The sequence below is a fragment of the Microcaecilia unicolor genome, chromosome 3, assembly GCF_901765095.1.
Source record: "Microcaecilia unicolor chromosome 3, aMicUni1.1, whole genome shotgun sequence".
Taxonomy (NCBI): domain Eukaryota; kingdom Metazoa; phylum Chordata; class Amphibia; order Gymnophiona; family Siphonopidae; genus Microcaecilia; species Microcaecilia unicolor.
In genome coordinates this window covers 279,797,174-279,815,187 of record NC_044033.1, presented here as the reverse complement: position 1 = coordinate 279,815,187, position 18,014 = coordinate 279,797,174, and the positions used below count along the sequence as shown (strand labels likewise).

The 18,014-nt window shown below is 42.8% G+C and overlaps 1 protein-coding gene across 1 annotated transcript in view; it reads left to right on the top strand.

Moving 5' to 3' along the window:
• LOC115465048 (putative methyltransferase DDB_G0268948) overlaps positions 1-18,014 on the top strand; it is a 74,680-nt gene that overhangs the window by 10,163 nt on the left and 46,503 nt on the right. The window contains exons 2-3 of the mRNA XM_030195451.1: positions 1,983-2,143; positions 5,106-5,322. Coding sequence (XP_030051311.1) covers positions 1,983-2,143; positions 5,106-5,322 — 378 coding nt within the window. The remainder of the gene's footprint in view (positions 1-1,982; positions 2,144-5,105; positions 5,323-18,014) is intronic.

Below are 18,014 nucleotides of genomic sequence, written 5' to 3'. Positions count from 1 at the left end.
GTGGGCTGGGGCCCACCCACTTAGCGCTCAGGCCCACCCAACAGTAGCACATATTTAGTGGTAGCTGGTAGGGATCCCAAGCTCCGCCAGCTGAAGACTTCTCCCTGATGGTAACAAAAATGCTACTCTCCACGATACCGGCACCTGCAAATGCTCAGTTTTCAGTGCGTGCCTGCTATGGATTGCCAAGGTGGAAAGAAGCATTTTCCCGCCAACTGAAATATTTTTTTGGTGTGTGTGTGTGGGGGGGGGGGGGGGGGGGGAGGGGGGGGGGAGGGGGGGGGGGACAGAACACTTGGTGCCCACCCACTTCTTGCCTAGGCCCACCCAAAATCTGTTGTCTGGCTACGCCCCTGAGGCAACATTAATAAATCCTATTTCATTAGACATTTCTATCATGGAAGATTGTCTGGCCTGTGTTGCTGAATGGTTTTATAGGCACAAGTTAATGAAGCCACCTTGTTTGTTTATTCCAGTACTTTTCCCTCTCCTCAACAAACTCCTGCTACAGCTTTGTGACTGTCTGGATTCTTGGGATCCTGCTAGACTCTACATTGTGTTTTTAGACCTCAATTTTCAGCTATCTTGAAAAGATCCCAAAGAGTGTTGGGACCTACTGAAATTCTCTATATTTTGGCTCTCCCTAAAGGTGGATTATTATAATCCTTTATAATGTCTTCAACACTATATAAAATCCAGCAGTGAAGTTGCTCATGGGGGAAAGACGTTTTGACCATGTGTCTGCTCTTCTGGTAGCACACTTATTATCTACTGGTTTCCTACTGGATAAGGCCTTTCACTTGGACCAGTCTCTATTTGAAGATTCTCTGTTGGCTGTTAAAGAATGAGGAGTGGCCTAGTGGTTAGGGTGATGGACTTTGGTCCTGAGGAACTGAGTTCAATTCCCACTTCAGGCACAGGCAGCTCCTTGTGACTCTGGGCAAGTCACTTAACCCACCATTGCCCCATGTAAGCCACATTGAGCCTGCCATGAGTGGGAAAGCATGGGGTACAAATGTAACTAAAATTTAAAAAAATTCTTCCAGTTTCACATAGGTCTGCCTTCACTGTGTCAGACATGGCATTCCCTCCCTCTAGACCTGAATCGGTATCTATTACTGTAGAAATGTAAGAAAAAATTCAAGATTTCTTTCTTTGGGCAGACTTTAAGTGAAGTGCATAGAGATTTTCAGGGACTGTTGTTGTTATAGGCTTTTAGGCAGTGGTGTGCTGGAGCAGGCTCACAAGAGCCGGTGGTTAAGTTTTTAAGACTTTTTGGGAGCCGGTTGTTAAAGTAGGGCCCTCCATGGCTACTTTAACAACTGGCTCCCAAAATGTGGGCTTGGGCCCCCTGCTGAATTATCTTTTACTTTGCTGGTGGGGATGCTGAGCCCTTCCAGCCAAGTAAATAGACTACTGCTGCTCCCCGCTCCTTGTTTCGAGCTCTGGGCAGCAGGCTGAGACTTATCGAGCATGTGAGAGAAGTTCCAGCATGCTGCTCAGAGCAAGACGTAGGGAGTGGTGGCAGTCCATTTATTGGCTGCCAGCAAAGGTATGCCTAGCGTGCCCGCACGAAGGGAGGGAGTAGAGAGAGGAAAGTGTCGCTCCCCCGGCCACCCCTGGCCCTTCCAACTGCAGAGCTGGCTACATCCGGAGAAAGAGCCTGTTGTTAAAAATTTACCAGCACACCCCTGCTTTTAGGACTTCTTTTACAAAGCCATGCTAGCGATTCCCATGTGGCAAATGAGAGGAAGACCATAGGAATTGAGCAGGCTTCCTCTCATTTGCCACAAGGGACTTGCTAGCACAGCTTTGTAAAAGAAGCCTTTAGATTGCCAAACAAGTCCATATAGGCAAGTTTTAGTTTACAGTCTATAAATATATAAATTTAGTTGGTAGAGCATTCGTGATCTGGGTCACATATGTTTATTCATAGTCACATTGGTTTTATTTCCTAAAGTATGTTCTCTTTCTTTCCTCAGATAGATGAACCATTTGGTTTAGCAGTGGATGTTGGCTGTGGGACAGGAAAGAGCACTCGTCTACTAGCAAATTATTTTCATAAAGTGGTGGGCATTGATGACAGTGAAGCTCAGATTAATGTGGCCAAACAGTTCTCCATGAAGCCAAACGTATCTTTTTGGTATGTCATGCTAAAGAGCTTTTCTTTAAGTGACTATCAGGCTTATTTTCGAAAGAGAAGGACGCTAACCTTTCGACACAAATCGGAAGATGGGCGTCCTTCTCACAGGGTTGTCCAAATCGGTAAAATCGAAAGCCGATTTTGGACATCCCCAACTGCTTTCCGTCGCAGGGATGGCCAAAGTTTATGGGGGCATGTCGGAGGCGTAGCGAAGGCAGGACTTGGGCGTGCCTAACACTTGGACGTCCTTGACCAATAATAGAAAAAAAAGGGCGATCCTGACGAGCACTTGGACGACTTTACCTGGTCCTGATTTTCTTATGACCAAAGCACAAAAAGGTGCCTGAACTGACCAGATGACCACCAGAGACAATCGGGGATCACCTCCCCTTACTCACCCAGTGGTCACTAACCCCCTCCCACCCTCAAAAAAATCTTTAAAAATATTTTGTGCCAGCCTCAAATATCATACTCAGGTCCATCACAGCAGTATGCAGGTCCCTGGAGCAGTTTTAGTGGGTGCAGTGCACTTCAGCCAGGCGGACCTAGGCCCATCTCCTCCCACCTGTTATTCTTGTGGTGGTAAATGTGAGCCCTCCAAAACCCACCAGACACCCACTGTACCCACATCTAGGTGCCCCCCTTCACCCGTAAGGGCTATGGTAGTGGTGTACAGTTGTGGGTAGTGGGTTTTAGGTAGGTTTTGGGGGGCTCAGCACACAAGGTAAGGGAGCTATGTTCCTGGCAGCAATTTATGAAGTCCACTGCAGTGCCCCCTAGGGTGCCCTGTTGGTGTCCTGGCATGTCAGGGGGACCAGTGCACTACGAATGCTGGCTCCTCCCACTACCAAAGGGCTTGCATTTGGTCGTTATTGAGATGGGTGTACTTGGTTTTGATTATCGCCGAAAATCAGAAACAACCAAGTCTAGGGACAACCATCTCTAAGGACGACCTAAATTTCAAGATTTGGATGTCCTGACCGTATTATCGAAACAAAAGATGGACGTCCATCTTGTTTTGATAATACTGGTTTCTCCGCCCCTCCATCAGGACGTTTTGCGAGGATGTCCTCAGCAAAACTTGGGTGTCCCTTTCGATTATGCCCCTCCACATTATCTATAAGTGGGCGTCAATATAAAGACTATGTGTGTAGTCGACTTCCACCTGCACCTTCTTTGGTTGATGACTACCCAACCTCCCAGTGTTTGTGCTGTAAGACAGTGAGTCACTGAGAGGAAATCACTGTCTGCTCTAGAGAATTATAATTAAAAATATTCAAAAGCACTTATCTGGATACGCCCAATTGTTAATGAATTTTCAGTGGCATTATAGGGACAGTGCTGCTGAAAATTCTTATTCTGGCATTATCTGGGGGAGAGCGTGGGCATTCCACCTAATTCTACATGTATGTGGTTATGATGAGCTGCTATCCAGCTAGCTATGTGTATTTATTTATTTATTTATTGCATATGTATCCCACATTTTCCCACCTTTTTGTGGGTTCAGTGTGGCTTACAATACGTTATGAAAGCTGGAAGTACAGTTTGTTACAACTCAGTTATGGATTACATTATGAGGTGTTATGCAAGACAAAGTCTAGTATCATTAAGGAATATAACAATGGAAAAGATCATTGAGACATTGGAAAGGAAAGAACGGGAAACTAAAAGGGGTGATACATTGGAAGGAACCAGCGGGAAACTAAAAGGGGCAGTATATAATAACAGGAAAGCATTTGGTATACATTTTCTGTGAGTAAGGTATGAGTGTGGTGAGATTACGGGAGATGAGAAGGTGAGGTTAGGGGGATGGGAATTCAGAGTGGCTGTAATGATGCATTATTGAACAGTGAGTGTAAAGTTAGGACAGTAGAAAGGTTGTCTTAACTTCAATTGATAGCTGCTGAATATTGCCTCAATCCTTGTAGCTAGTGCCATTCAATGCTGACTGTGTACGTAGAGATGCTAAATATATGTGGGCAATTTAATTGCTGTGGTCCGTGTTTAAAAAAATAAAAAACGACAGTATTTGAATATTGTCCCAATAATTTTACTAGGTAAAGTGAATCAGCAGTCAAGAACAGTTATAATTTTTTTAGTTTCACAGACAGGTAAAGGAGCAAAAAAAAAAAAAAAAAAATCAAAAGTAACAAATGTTAAAAAAAAAAGACATTGAGATGGTCATCTTCCTCTGTTTTCATGGGATTCTTTAGCAGGATACCTCTTTGCAATACTCTGCTCCCCAACAAGTTTCTTCCAGTAGGACCTGAAATAACACACCTCCACTCTCAAAAACAGGTTCAATGAACCTATGGGGATTCCTATCTGGTTTTCTCCCAAAATAAATGCATTGGGCTCTGTGGCAGATAGTTCACTATTGCAGTGTTAATGTATGCTAACAGTTAATAAATGATCTCCATGGTAAACCTTGTCCTAAATCCCCAGTGTTTCTGTTTATATTTCATTTTGAATGTTATGTCATGTTGAGTGTACTCTGGAGAACAGTGACTGAATTTGGAATTACCAAAAGGTTAACAGGTCAAATATATTTGGTCACAGAACCATAAGAATATATTACATATATTAAATTACATAATAGTATTTATATCCCCCAAGTAATGTGTTAAAATCCATTAAAATCAGTAATCTTTGTGTAATAAAAGTAGGAAGCTGTTTTGGCTTCAGTCTTCATTAATAGCTTGGGCACCATTGGACTTGTATATTGTGCTACGTATCAACACCTTGGCTCAGGTTACTCAACTGCCCCTGATCACCTTTATAATTACTTTAACTAAGCAGTCTGTGAATTATTGCATCATGTACAATGGATGGTCTCCTGTTCTGTTACATTGTTAAATTGTATGTTATCATTTAAGAAAAAAAACTTCATTAAAAAGATTGAACATCACATTCTTACTTGTGTAAGAAGTATTTATCTTCATTCCTCTTGCTCCCACTGTAGTGTCTGCTCTGCAGAAGCTCTCCCATTTCAGGATGCCTCGGTGGACTTGGTAACAGCTTCTGTGTCTGCTCACTGGTTTGATTTAGAGAAGTTCTTAAAGGAAGTTCGTCGAGTTTTAAAACCTAATGGCTGTCTGGCTGTGCATTGTTTCAATGAAGACATGGATCTGCACTATGAAAATGACCCTTCTGAAAGATTGGCAGGGATTTTACCTGAGGTAAAAACCAAATGAAACATCTTTCTTTTTTTTTTTTTTTAATGCAGAACTGTTTGTGATCTCATAAAGAAGGTAATGAATCCAGAAATGTTTCAGTCAATGAACTACAAAGCAAATTGATAACCCTGTATTGTGTTCTTTATGTATATTTACTGAAGTATAGATTACATGTGGAGGGGCATAATCGAACGGGGTGCCCAAGTTTTCCTGAAGGCGTCCCCGCAGGACATCCCCGCGAAGGGGCGGGGAAACCCATATTATCGAAACAAGATGGACATCCATCTTTCTCATTTCAATAATACGGTCGGGGACGCCCAAATCTCAACATTTAGGTTGACCTTAGAGATGGTCGTCCTCGGTTTTTGGCGATAATGGAAACCGAGGACGCCCATTTCAAAAACGACCAAATCCAACTCATTTGGTTGTGAGCCAGCATTTGTAGTACACTGGTCCCCCTGACATGCCAGGACACCAACTGGGCACCCTAGAGGACACTGCAGTGGACTAACTGATGCACTAACTGAACAGAAAAAGTCCTTCCCTTACCGATCCTTTAGCGCCGATTCGTAAAGGAACGGGTATGCATGAAGGAAATTGCATGCAAATAAACTGCTCGCTGTTAGCTCATTTGCACACGATTTCCTTCCTAAGGAGGGGAAGCCAGTGCAGAGCACCAAGCGTTATGTGTGGCTGCTCTGCGCATGCCAAAGACGGCTTCATACATTCAGACAAGCTGCGTGTATAATAGCTGTATACAACCTTAAAAAAGCACAAGTCCAGGTGAAAACATTCAAGTGCTGGTCAGAGACTTTTTTTTTTTTTTTTTTTTGAGTATGGGTGAAGGATTGGGCGCCTTCGCTATGCCTCTGTCCCTGTGACGGACAGTTGACGACGTCCAAAATGTGGATGTTTCTGTGAGAAGGACATCAATGCCTTTGCTATGCCTCAGACACCCCATTTATTTATTTATTTACTATTAAAAAAGGCCCGTTTCTGACACACAGGAAACGGGCACTTGCAAGGTTTTCCTTGGAGTTTGAGAGAGTGTGTGTGAGAGTGACTGTGTGAGAGACAGAGAGTGAATGTGCGAGTGTGTGTGTATGACAGAGAGAGATTGAGACTTAGTGCGAGTGTGTCTGTGAGAGAGAGAGAGTGTGTATGTGAGAGTGAGAGTGTGTGCCAGGGGCCCCCCTCCCTCCCTCCCTCCCTCCCAGTTCCAGTGTCCCCCCCCCCCCTTCCTTCATGTTCCAGCGTCGTTCTCCCGCTTTTTTTTTTCTAGTTTTTGTACAGGTGGTGCATTCCCCCCCTCCTCCCCTCTCGACCCCTCTCCTCCACTGAGTTCCAGGCCCCCTCCCTCCCTCCATAGGCGGTCGGTGGCCCAACTGTTTGGGGAGGCTAAAGGGGGTGGGGTTAGGGTTGGGGCTAGGGGCGGAGCATACATCCATAATTGTCTGACAACACACAAAAATAATAAGTAAAAATAAAATAGTCACAATTAATACCTTTTATTAAATTTAGATATTAGATATGTATCATGTCAAAGAATAAAGTGGTTGCTCAAAGCATATACTAAGCACAATCGCTCAACTGCAAAACACTATGCACAACTTTGTGCAAAAACACACTCAGAACCTTACTGTACCATAAATATTTCACTGGGCAGACTCTAATACACCAATATACCACTCATATGGAAAATGCAGACCGTCAACAATTTGAAACAAGGGATCATAATATCACAATTCTCATGTAGAGCCACAAAACACCTTTTTAGGGTGGATAGTGTTCACAATGAGCTCCTTTTATTAACGACCATATGTAGATCCTTCAAGAGGTAGTGTGTCATGATTTAGGCTCTACACCCTTTCTGATGTTTTGGTGCCACCTCATTAAGGCCGGAGTATAATCAATAAAGGAGATAAATAAGTGAGGGGATTGACCTAATACAATTCTAGGTGACTGATTGAAATATCTAATAGATGATAGGGAAGTTCTCAATCCTGTCACTTTCTCCAAAAAGCCTCGTGCACATCAAAAATAACAAATGTGCTATAATCCTCTAATTCTAATCTTCTAAAAATATACTGTCTCTGTAACGATCATGCACTAAATCTGTGCTATCTTCATAAACATTAATAATCAATGAATAGGCACTTAGCGTTAAATGGTCAGGAATATCCTCGATGGGCTCAATCCTGGTCAGCGAATTGTCTCCATGTCTGGCTATATTCCAGTTCAACTGTATATCATGATCAGGCAAGAGCAGGTAAATTGTATCACTCGCCGAAACTTGTGACACTCCAAAGATGTCTTTAACCCACTGTAAGGCTGCCCAGTACAAGGCTGGTTCCGTTAAGACCTTGTTTTAACTGTCCAACTGCTTAACTTGACTTCTTTAAACAAATCCTTCAAGGTAAAATCATAACGAGTCTGACTCTGCAGGGTTTCGAATAACTTCTTCAGGAACTCTGAATATGATTTTATACTATCTTCAAAGGAATAAAGAAATGCCTCTCCTCTGTGACAGGATTGACTCACTCGGTTCTGAGACTTGTGAGAAGAATATATATACATTTTAGTATTCATTAGAGCATGGGTGTTTTTGCTCAAAAAATTTAAATAATTTTTAAGAGAAGCTCTATGATTGAGAAATTTGTCCACCCTTAGAGGCATAATTCACTTTGGTGGTGCCTCGTTTGGGTGAGTTTACAACTCTGAGAACTTCCCTGTCATCTATTAGATATTTCAATCAGTCACCTAGAACTGTATTAGGTCAATCCTCTCACTTATTTATCTCCTTTATCGATTATACTCTACCATCTATTTAACATTTTTTCCAGAGATAGATTTGGGAACATTTTTTCGACTAGTTGGTTAACCTCAGTAAGGCCAACTCACAATCTCTCCACTGCAAAACACTACACACAAACTTGTGCAAAAACACACTCATAACCTTAACAAACCATAACAGCACTAATTCCAAGGACAGGACGAGCTACAACCTTATGCGTGGAAAGGCAGCACTATAATTACACCGGGCTCTAAAACACCAGTACACAACCTAGTGAAACAAAAAACAAAACAAAAAGGGCTCAAATACTGCATCTTGATCACGCATGAAAAACACATGATGTCAGACTCAGCATGCAGCAATACTAGATAGAAAAATTGAAACTTGCATGCAAAATATCACAGATGCACATTTCCAAAAGCTGACCTATTCCAATCAATACATTCTGAATAAAAAATGTTTTCTACCTTTGCTGTCTGAGCATTTAGTTTTTCTATTAGCTTTGGTCCCAGTGTCTTCTGTTTTATGCAGTGTCTTCTTTTCGTTTGATATTTTTTCTCTCACCATGTCCACCATCCTTCTGTGTCCTTATGCGTCCTGTCTACCATCTGTAGCCCTGTCCCTATCCTTTCTCCAGTTTCAACATCTGCCCTCAAAGTGTTCCAATCCAGCCCTTAAATTCAGCAATTTGCCCTCCATCCATATCCAGCATTTCTCCTCAGTCTCCTCCCCTCCATCCATGTGCATCTACTTCCTGTCTTCCCTCCCCCCCATCCATGACCATCATTTCTCCTCTCTCCCTTCCACTCCATCCGTGTGCATCTCCTTCCTTTGTCTTTCCTTCCCTCCATCCTTGTCCAACCTTTCTCCTCTCTTCCCTGCCCTCCACTCCATCCATGTCCAGCATTTACTACTACTACTACTATAACATTTCTAAAGCGCTACTAGGGTTACGCAGCGCTGTACAATTTAACATGGAAGGACAGTCCCTGCTCAAGGAGCTTACAATCTAGGAGACAAATGTACTCCTTTCCCTCCCCTCCATCCATGTGCATCTCCTTCTTGACTTCCCTACCCTCCATCCATCCATCCATCCATGTCCAGCAATTCTCCTCTCTACTCTGCCCTCCCCTCCATCCATCCATGTCCAGCGATCTCTTCTCTCCCCCTGCCCTCCTCTCCATCCATGTCCAGCAATTCTCCTCTCTCCCCTGCCCTCCCCTCCTCTCCAGCGATCTCTTTTCTCTCCCCCTGCCCTCCCCTTCTCTCCATGTCCAGTGATCTGTTCTCTTCCCCCTCCCCTCCATGTCCAGCGATTTGTTCTCTTCTCCCTGCCCTCCCGACAGCCCTCCTCTCTGTTCCTTCCTCCCCCCCCAAGCGTTTAACCCTTTTACTGTCCGTGGCAGCGACGTCAGTAAAGAAGAAAGTGCTGCAGGCTCACCTCCAGCTTCTCCCTTCCCTCTTCACACAGTGTCCCGCCCTCGAGGAAACAGGAAATGCATCATCGGAGAAGGCTGTGTGAAGAGGGAAGGGAGAAGCTGGAGCCACAGTGCCTTCTTCCTCACTGACGCCGCTGCCACGGAAAGTAAAACACGTGCTGTGTGTGTGTGGGGGGGGGGGGGGGTGTAGAGAAAGGAATGGAGCTGAGTCGGGTTGCCGGTCAGGGAGCTGAGTCGGGAGGGAAGGAGCCCTGCACTTGTGGGGGCAGCAGGGGAAGGTCACGGTTGGGCTAAGCCTCCCCAAGCCTTTTATACGGGGCGCCTATGCCTCCCTCCCCCCCCCGAGTTCCAGACCCCCCCTCTGATTTCCAGACCCCTCTCCGAGTTCCTGACCCCTGGACCCCCCTGCCATGACCCTCTTGAGCCCCCTTCCGCCACCAACCCTCCCCCACCATTGCATACCTGTGTTGGCGGGGGACCCCAACCCCCACCAGCCAAAGTTCTCTTCTTGGCCGCGCGGCATGGACGAATGATCTGATCAAGTTGCAATCTGTTTGTGTGCGTACATCTGACGTCCCCAAAATATGTGAATAAAAATATGACTTACCAGCTTCTATGACAGCCTCAGATGTTAGGCAGGTCTATTAGAGCAGCATGCAGGTCTCTGGAGTAGTGTAGTGGTCTGTTCACTACACTGTGGGGGACCAAGGTCCCTATCTCTCTCTACCTGTCACACTTGTGAAGGAAAGTGTGACCCCTCCCAAGGTCCCCAAAACCCTACTGTACCCACATATTGGTGTCCCTTCACCCATAAAGGCTATTGTATTTATTTATTTGTTACATTTGTATCCCACATTTTCCCACCTATTTCCAGGCTCAGTGTGGCTTACATAGTACCATTAAGGCGTTCGCCAATTCAGGTATGAACAAATGCAGTAATGTTGTGGTAGAATAAGGTTCGTGTGTACAGACACATTAGGGAATCATATAGAGGAACAGAATCATAAAGAGGAAGAGTTATTATATGTCCATTATGAGCTTTGGTTTCGTTGTGATGCAGGGGTCAGGCATTTAAGTTGGGTCGGTAGGGTATGCCTTTTGGAACAGGTTAGTTTTTAGTGATTTCCGGAAGTTTAGGTGGTCATACATTGTTTTCACGGAGTTTGGTAATGCGTTCCATAGTTGTGTGCTTATGTAGGAAAAGCTGGATGCATAAGTTGATTTGTATTCGAGTCCTTTGCAGCTTGGGTAGTGGAGATTTAGGTATGTTCGTGTTGATCCTGTTGTGCTTCTGTTTGGTAGGTCTATGAGGTCTGTCACGTATCCTGGGGCTTCGCCATAGATAATTTTATGAACCAGGGTGCAGATTTTGAAAGCAATACGTTCTTTGATGGGGAGCCAGTGAAGTTTTTCTCAGAGGGGTTTGGCGCTTTCGAATCGCGTTTTCCAAATATAAGCCTGGGTGCTATGTTTTGGGCGGTCTGAAGTTTCTTTATAATTTGTTCTTTACATCCCACATAAATTCCGTTGCAGTAGTCTACGTGGCTTAGTACCATTGATTGTATCAAGTTGCGAAATGTTTCCCTCGGGAAGAATGGTTTCACGCGTTTGAGTTTCTACATTGAGTGGAACATTTTCTTTGTTGTAGATCTCACTTGGTTCTCTAGTGTGAGGTTACGGTCAATTGTAACACTGAGAATTTTCAGGCTGTCTGAGATAGGGAGGGTATAATCTGGGGGTGTTAATGTTTGTGGGTTTGTTCGTATTGTATTGAGATGAGAGGATGAGACAGTGTGTTTTTTCTGTGTTGAGTTTTAGTTGAAATGCGTTTGCCCATGAGTCCATAATGTTCAAGCTGAGTTTGTTTTCGTTGCTGATTTCTGTCAGATCATATTTGTAAGAAATGTATATAGATGAAAGGGTTAAGGCCTTGGTTGGATAAGGATTTGGCTAGTGGGGTCATCATTAGGTTGAAAAGGATCGGTGATAGTGGTGATCCTTGAGGTACTCCACATTCTGCTTTCCACGGTGGTGATATGTTTGAGCTTGATTTCACTTGATATGTTCTAGTGGTTAGGAAACCTTTGATCCAACTAAGTATGTGTCCGCCAATCCCGAAGTAATCTAGGAGTCTTAGTAGTATTTTATAGTTTACCATGTCGAGCGCACTGGCCATGTCGAGCTGGAGGAGAAGTATGCTTTTGCCTGTTGCTATTTCCTGCTTCAATTTGGCTAGGAGGGTAATTAGTGGAGTGGCCTAGTAGTTAGGGTGGTGGACTTTGGTCCTGGGGAACTGAGGAACTGAGTTTGATCCCACTTCAGGCCTTTGGTCCTGAGGAACTGAGTTCGATTCCCACTTCAGGCATAGGCAGCTCCTTGTGACTCTGGGCAAGTCACTTAACCCTCCATTGCCCCATGTAAGTCGCATTGAACCTGCCATGAGTGGGAAAGTGCGGGGTACAAATGTAATAAAAATTAGTACTGTTTCAGTGCTTTGGAGTGGGTGAAATCCTGATTGTGATTCATGTAATATTGTGAATTTGTTTATATAATCAGTAAGTTGTTTGGTTACCATGCTTTCCATCAGTTTGACCACCAGTGGGATTGATGCTACTGGGCGGTAGTTAGTGATTTTGTTTGGTTTTTTCCTTGGGATCTTTTGGTATTGGGGGTGAGTAGAATGTTGCCATTTTCTAGGTGGAGGTTAATGTCTCCTAATACTAGTATATTGGAGTTGGTTACACAAGTGTTTGAAATGAAGTTGGTCTGGCCTTCGTTCCAATTACCTGGAGGACTGTAAAACAAGACACAATTCACATGATCGCGTAGGGTTTTGTTGTGGATTCTGATTGAGGCAATTTCAAGTTGAGGTGTTATGGACTCGGCAGTGGTAATTTGGGACCAATAGATTACTGCTATGCCTCCGCCTTTCTTTTCTGGTCCAGTGTGTGATTTTGTACCCTGGAGGGCACAGGTCTAGGATTATAGGGTCCTTTTAGTCATGGATCCAAGTTACAGTGAGGAAGAGTAGGTCGAGGTTTTCTGACATGATCCAGTCTGTTAGTATTGCTGTTTTATTTACAGCGGATCTAGAGTTGACATAGCCCACTTGGATTGTTTGGAATGGGTCTTCTGTATTTGGTGTTAAGTGGACTTTTGTTAGTTGTTGTTTCTTTGTTGACGTGAGTTTGTTTGGGCCCTTCTTTCCCTTCTGTTGTGGTTGTTCGCATGTAAGTGTTCTTCCTTTGTTTAGGTTGTTAAGTTTGGTGAGGTGTGGTGTATTTGATCAATCTATGATGATTGTGTAGTATGGGTATGATGTTGTTTTCTGCAAGTGGGGTGGTTAGTGCTAAGTGGATCAGTGTTAGGGAGTAGATTATTAGGAGTAGTTTGAGGGTATTCATTATGGTATATATTTCCTGTGGTTTCTGTTAAGACTGTGCTGCCCCAATCTGCTCTCCTCACAAGCCTGCCTTTTCTGGTTGATCAAATGCAGTGCAAAAGGCTCCTTCTCAGGCACGCCCGTCCTGCTGAAGGTGTCTTCAGTTCACTAGCAATTATTCAGTTTTTACTTTGGTTTTTACTGTCAGGCCTTTCAAGCCTTGTCAGTTGTAAAGTCTCAATATCTTGAAATATAATAGGCACTTTACACACGGTCTGGTGATCGGACGCGTTGCCCAGGGCACAGAGACTCCGTAACCCTGGGAGCTGTGTCTATGTTGGAGGTAGACACCAGAGGGGGGCAGCAGCCTCAAGCTGCCGCTACTGCTTTGCTCTGAGCCCCTCGTAGCCTGTAGTGGGGAACAGAGGGTTTTGGAGGGCTCAGGGGACAAGATAAGGGAGAAAAGGTGAGATGTGTATCTGGGAGCATTTTTGTGAAGTGCACAGAAGTGTCCTCTAGGGTGCCCCATTGTTCTCCTGGGATGTCTGGGGGACCAGTCTCCTAAAAATGCTGGCTCCTCCTACATCCCAATGGCATGAATATCTACATGTTGTACCTATTCAGGTTACTTTTTTTTTTTAATGGACCAAAAAGACAAAAGTACAAATCACAAAACCTTGTTCAAAACTATTTATGAAAAAAAAAGATGAGACATTTCTTTTCTGAAAATGACCTTATTGGGCATCATATCAAAAATGATCCTCCACGGCTATGATATTTTCACATTCTCCAGTTTCGTCCCCTTGAGTCAAGTCCATCTAGTTGACTCAGAAATACCAGTTTTAGATTCATTGACGATACTGGGAGTTGATGTCATAACAGAAGAACAAAAGACCATCACAGTCTCAAAGGTGGACAAAACACAGTGAAGGTGACTGAAAGAATGATATGATGATGTTCCAATATTCCAACAAGCTAAAGCTTTTTATTCATAAACATCTGAGACTTGACACTAGTCATGTTTTGGCCTATCTGGCCTACTTCAGGAGTCTAAAAATTAAAATGTTTTAAGATATTTTACATTGCCAGTTTATTTACATTGGATATCAAAAAACACAAGTGACATAAATTTAAAAATAATACCAAAATACATAATGTGCATCAAATTAATTACACAATTAAAAACACACATTCTCAGTCAACTAGAAAAGGTTAATATTACACACCGAGAGGCTAATATATATTAAATTAACAATATAAAAGAGGAAAATAATAGTATGTGAAAAAAGAGACAATTCAAGAAAAGGTCCAACAGAGTAGTAAAGACAGCAAACTATAAAGTACAGAAGAATTGGCCATTTGCACATAATGTAATATATAATACAGCGGTATACCACAAGTGGCATTTAAAAACTAAACATAAACATGGCTTACAAAAAAAATCAACAAACATATGTATAAGATCCAAACATATATTTATAAGATCAGTACTTGCCAAAGGATGTTTGTGTATTTAAACAACTTCTAGCTTTCAGAATGAAATAGAAACCTATTTCGAACAGGAAAGACCATTAAAAAAATGTGAAATCAAATTGTAAAAACACAAAATATACCCTATAATGCTGATACTGTTCATATCAAGAAACCGTGGTTTAAACAAACAAACAGCAAAGACGGTGCTCGAGTGAAAATATGAAAAAATATGTATGCCAAAAAGCAACATGTGTACAACAATGTCATGTTTTGTCGAAAATGACAGAAATCTGATTTATGTGAAATGCTTATGTGAAGTGGCCAAAAGGAAAACATGTCGGTGCACTATGTGTAAACCAAACTGGCATTCCACATTACCAAACTAAATGACGCCATTACCAGTACACAAACATAGGTTGCTGAAAAAGAGCACATATATGTATACTGTGTTTGAAATACAACAAGATTCTGCAAAATAAAACAAAGTGACCTCAGTTACAGAAATGACCCGCTGACAATTTAAAAGATGACCCAGTGTCCAAACTCAGTTTTAAAAAGTGGGAAAGCTACTACATGAACTAGGAAAAACTTACTGCTAACATCTTTTCCTGCCGATACCTCAAAACTATACTTTACACAAGGCAAAAAACACCAAATAGTATGCTGCCAAAAAGAAGGACCAAAACGAACTTCAAAAGAAGTCCCAATTATGCTCGTAAAAAAGTTCCAGATCTTTGTGCTCTTTTCCTCAACACAACTCCGGTATTGCTGACACCGAAACTCTGTTGCTAAACCATTAAAAAGATACAAATGGAGATAGAGTGCTTTGAGCAGGAAATTTAAAAGATTGTGCTAGTGAGCGTGAATGACATCACTAGGATGTAATTTTAATACTAACTAAATATAAAAATACAGAGACAAGGATTACAAGACACCGCTAAAATCCATATATAATGTTTCAACTGCAATGCCTAATACTCAAGCTTTGGCACAAACTGTCATAGAAGTGCAATGGCAAAAATGCATACTGACCATGTCTGAATGCAGGATATAGTGAAAACAATGGTGAAAAGGCATTATTTATTTTGTTGCATTTGTATCCCACATTATCCCACCTATTTGCAGGTTCAATGTGGCTTACATTGTACCGTAATGGCTCATGCTGATGGTGTCTGCTTGCAGGGTATGGTACAGGAAGACCAAAATGCTGGTGCAAAGTAAACATGTAAAAACTACATGTTTAAAAAATACAGTAGTAATCAGATTAAAAGTACAAAAAAAGCCCTAAAAAATTGGCGCTGAAATCAGTGCCGACTAAGCATTTTCTATAATCGGCACCTAGATTTAGATTTCAGCACTGATATTGCACGCATCCATTTACACCAAAGAAAACCTGGTGTAAGTCTCGGCATGTAGATTTGGGTGCACTGGGCCATATTCTAAATCTAGGCGCCTACATTTTAGAACGCCCATGGAATGCCTATTTCCCAGCCCATAACTTTGCCCATTCTTGCCTCCGCATGCTAGAAGTTGGTGCAGATCATTACAGAATATGCTTAGTTAGTTGTGTGCCTAAATTCTAATCAGTGCCAATTAGTGCTCATTATTGCTGTTATCAATGCTCATTAGCTTGTTAAGCCAATTAAGTTATGCACGGTGTTATAGAATTTGTGCTGATTTTTGGCACCTCAATCTAAGCACACTATATAGAATTTGGGGGAAAATGTGCACAATAAGTGTATCGTTCATCAATACAAACACGTGCTCTTAAATTACGTTATAAGAGCACATTTGAAAACATGAAAAAACCCCATAAAGATAAATGCTTCTTATATCAAAAGACCTAGCGCCTTATCAAGCACTAGCAATCAAGATTTCATTAAAGAATAGACATAAATAATTTTACAATAAAAGTAAACATACACTATCAGGCTTATTTTCGAAGAGATCGCTGGCAATCTCCTGAAACCGGCCAAATCGGTATAATCGAAAGCCGATTTTGTCTGGCTTCAACTGCTTTCCGTCGCAGAGCCAGCAAAATTTCAAGGGGGTGTGTCGGTAGGGTAGTGAAGGCGGGATGGGGGCGGGACAGGGTCGTGCTCACGAGATGGGCGGCTTCGCCCGATAATGGGAAAAAAAAGCCAGGCAAATTGACGAGCATTTCGCTGGCTTTACTTAGTCCCTTTTTTTTCACGACCAAGCTTCAAAAAGGAGCCCCAACTGATCAAATGACTAACCGAGGGAATCGGGAATGACCTCCCCTTACTCGCCCAGTGGTCACCAATCCCCTCCCACCCAAAAAAAAAAATCGAAGTGCTCATCAGGGATGTCCTAAATCAAAACTATTTTTGCTTGGCTTTTTCAGTAGTACCAGTGGGTTTTGAACCAGCCACCTCTGGATTATAAGACCAGTGCTCTAACCACTTGGCCACTTGGCTAAATGTGGTGTGATTGGCTGAGAGAGACCTGAAGGGGCATAATCAAAAGGGAGGGGCATACAAGTAAGTGGAGCTGTGGCCAAGTGGTTAAAGCATCAGCCTGGGGTTGTAATGCAGCGATGGCTGGTTCAAATCCCACTGGTACTACTGAAAAAACTGTCCCACCAATTATCTTGACCTCATATTCCCCCCCAGACTGCTCCTATACAGTCCAGGGATTAACAAACTCCATAATCAGAAGGACTCACTGGGATATAAGAAGATAGTTTATTATAATCTTACCAAAAGCAGTACAGGCAAATTAGGCATTTATTTCTGGATCATGATGGGACAACATTTCACACAGCAGGTGCAGTCTGATCTCTCTCCCCAGCCCTCTGCAGCCTTCTGATGCCCTCGGTAGCCTTCTGGAGTCTTCTCATCTAATACCATTTAGGCTGCCCTTTTTATACCATTCTGGCCCTATTCAGCTTTGGCCCTTATCAGTTGATAAGAATGACTTCACACGTTCCCAAGCTCTAAGTATAAACAAAATATGTTCAGAACAACATCTGTGAAGAAATGACTTCACAGGCCATTTTGCCCTCCTCAGCTCCCCCCTGGATGATCTCATCCGGGGTGCAGCTGACCCAGTACTATCTTTATGAAGCCAAAACATCTTTGCTCATGACTTCTCACAGGTGCCAGTCTTCTTATTGTTTATAGAGTAGGTTTCCCCCTACCCTGTCAGTTCCCAATTACCTCATTTCAGCACTTGCTACAGTGAAATGTAATTTGTGTCAGAAGTGCTTTGATTTTTACAGGCCTAGCTCTTAGCCTGAGCCTGAGCCATTGACCTGTATTTCAAGCAAGTGACAGCATATTTCTACACAAGCACTTTGATTTTTTTTCCACTTTTTTTGAAGCCGGCCATCTGTAAACCCGGCGATCTCAACATTTGACCTAAATGTTGTGATTTAGCCAGCCCCAACCGTATTATCGAAAGAAAAGATGGCTGGCCATCTTTTTCAATAATACGGTTGGCACCGCCCCTTTGCGGGGCCGGCCCCAAAGATGGCCGGCCATATAGATGGCCGGTGCAGTTCGATTATTCCCCTCTATGTATTCTTTATGCAGCCATGAAGTAAAATCTTCCATATGTGCAAATGTAGCATAAATATTTTATATAA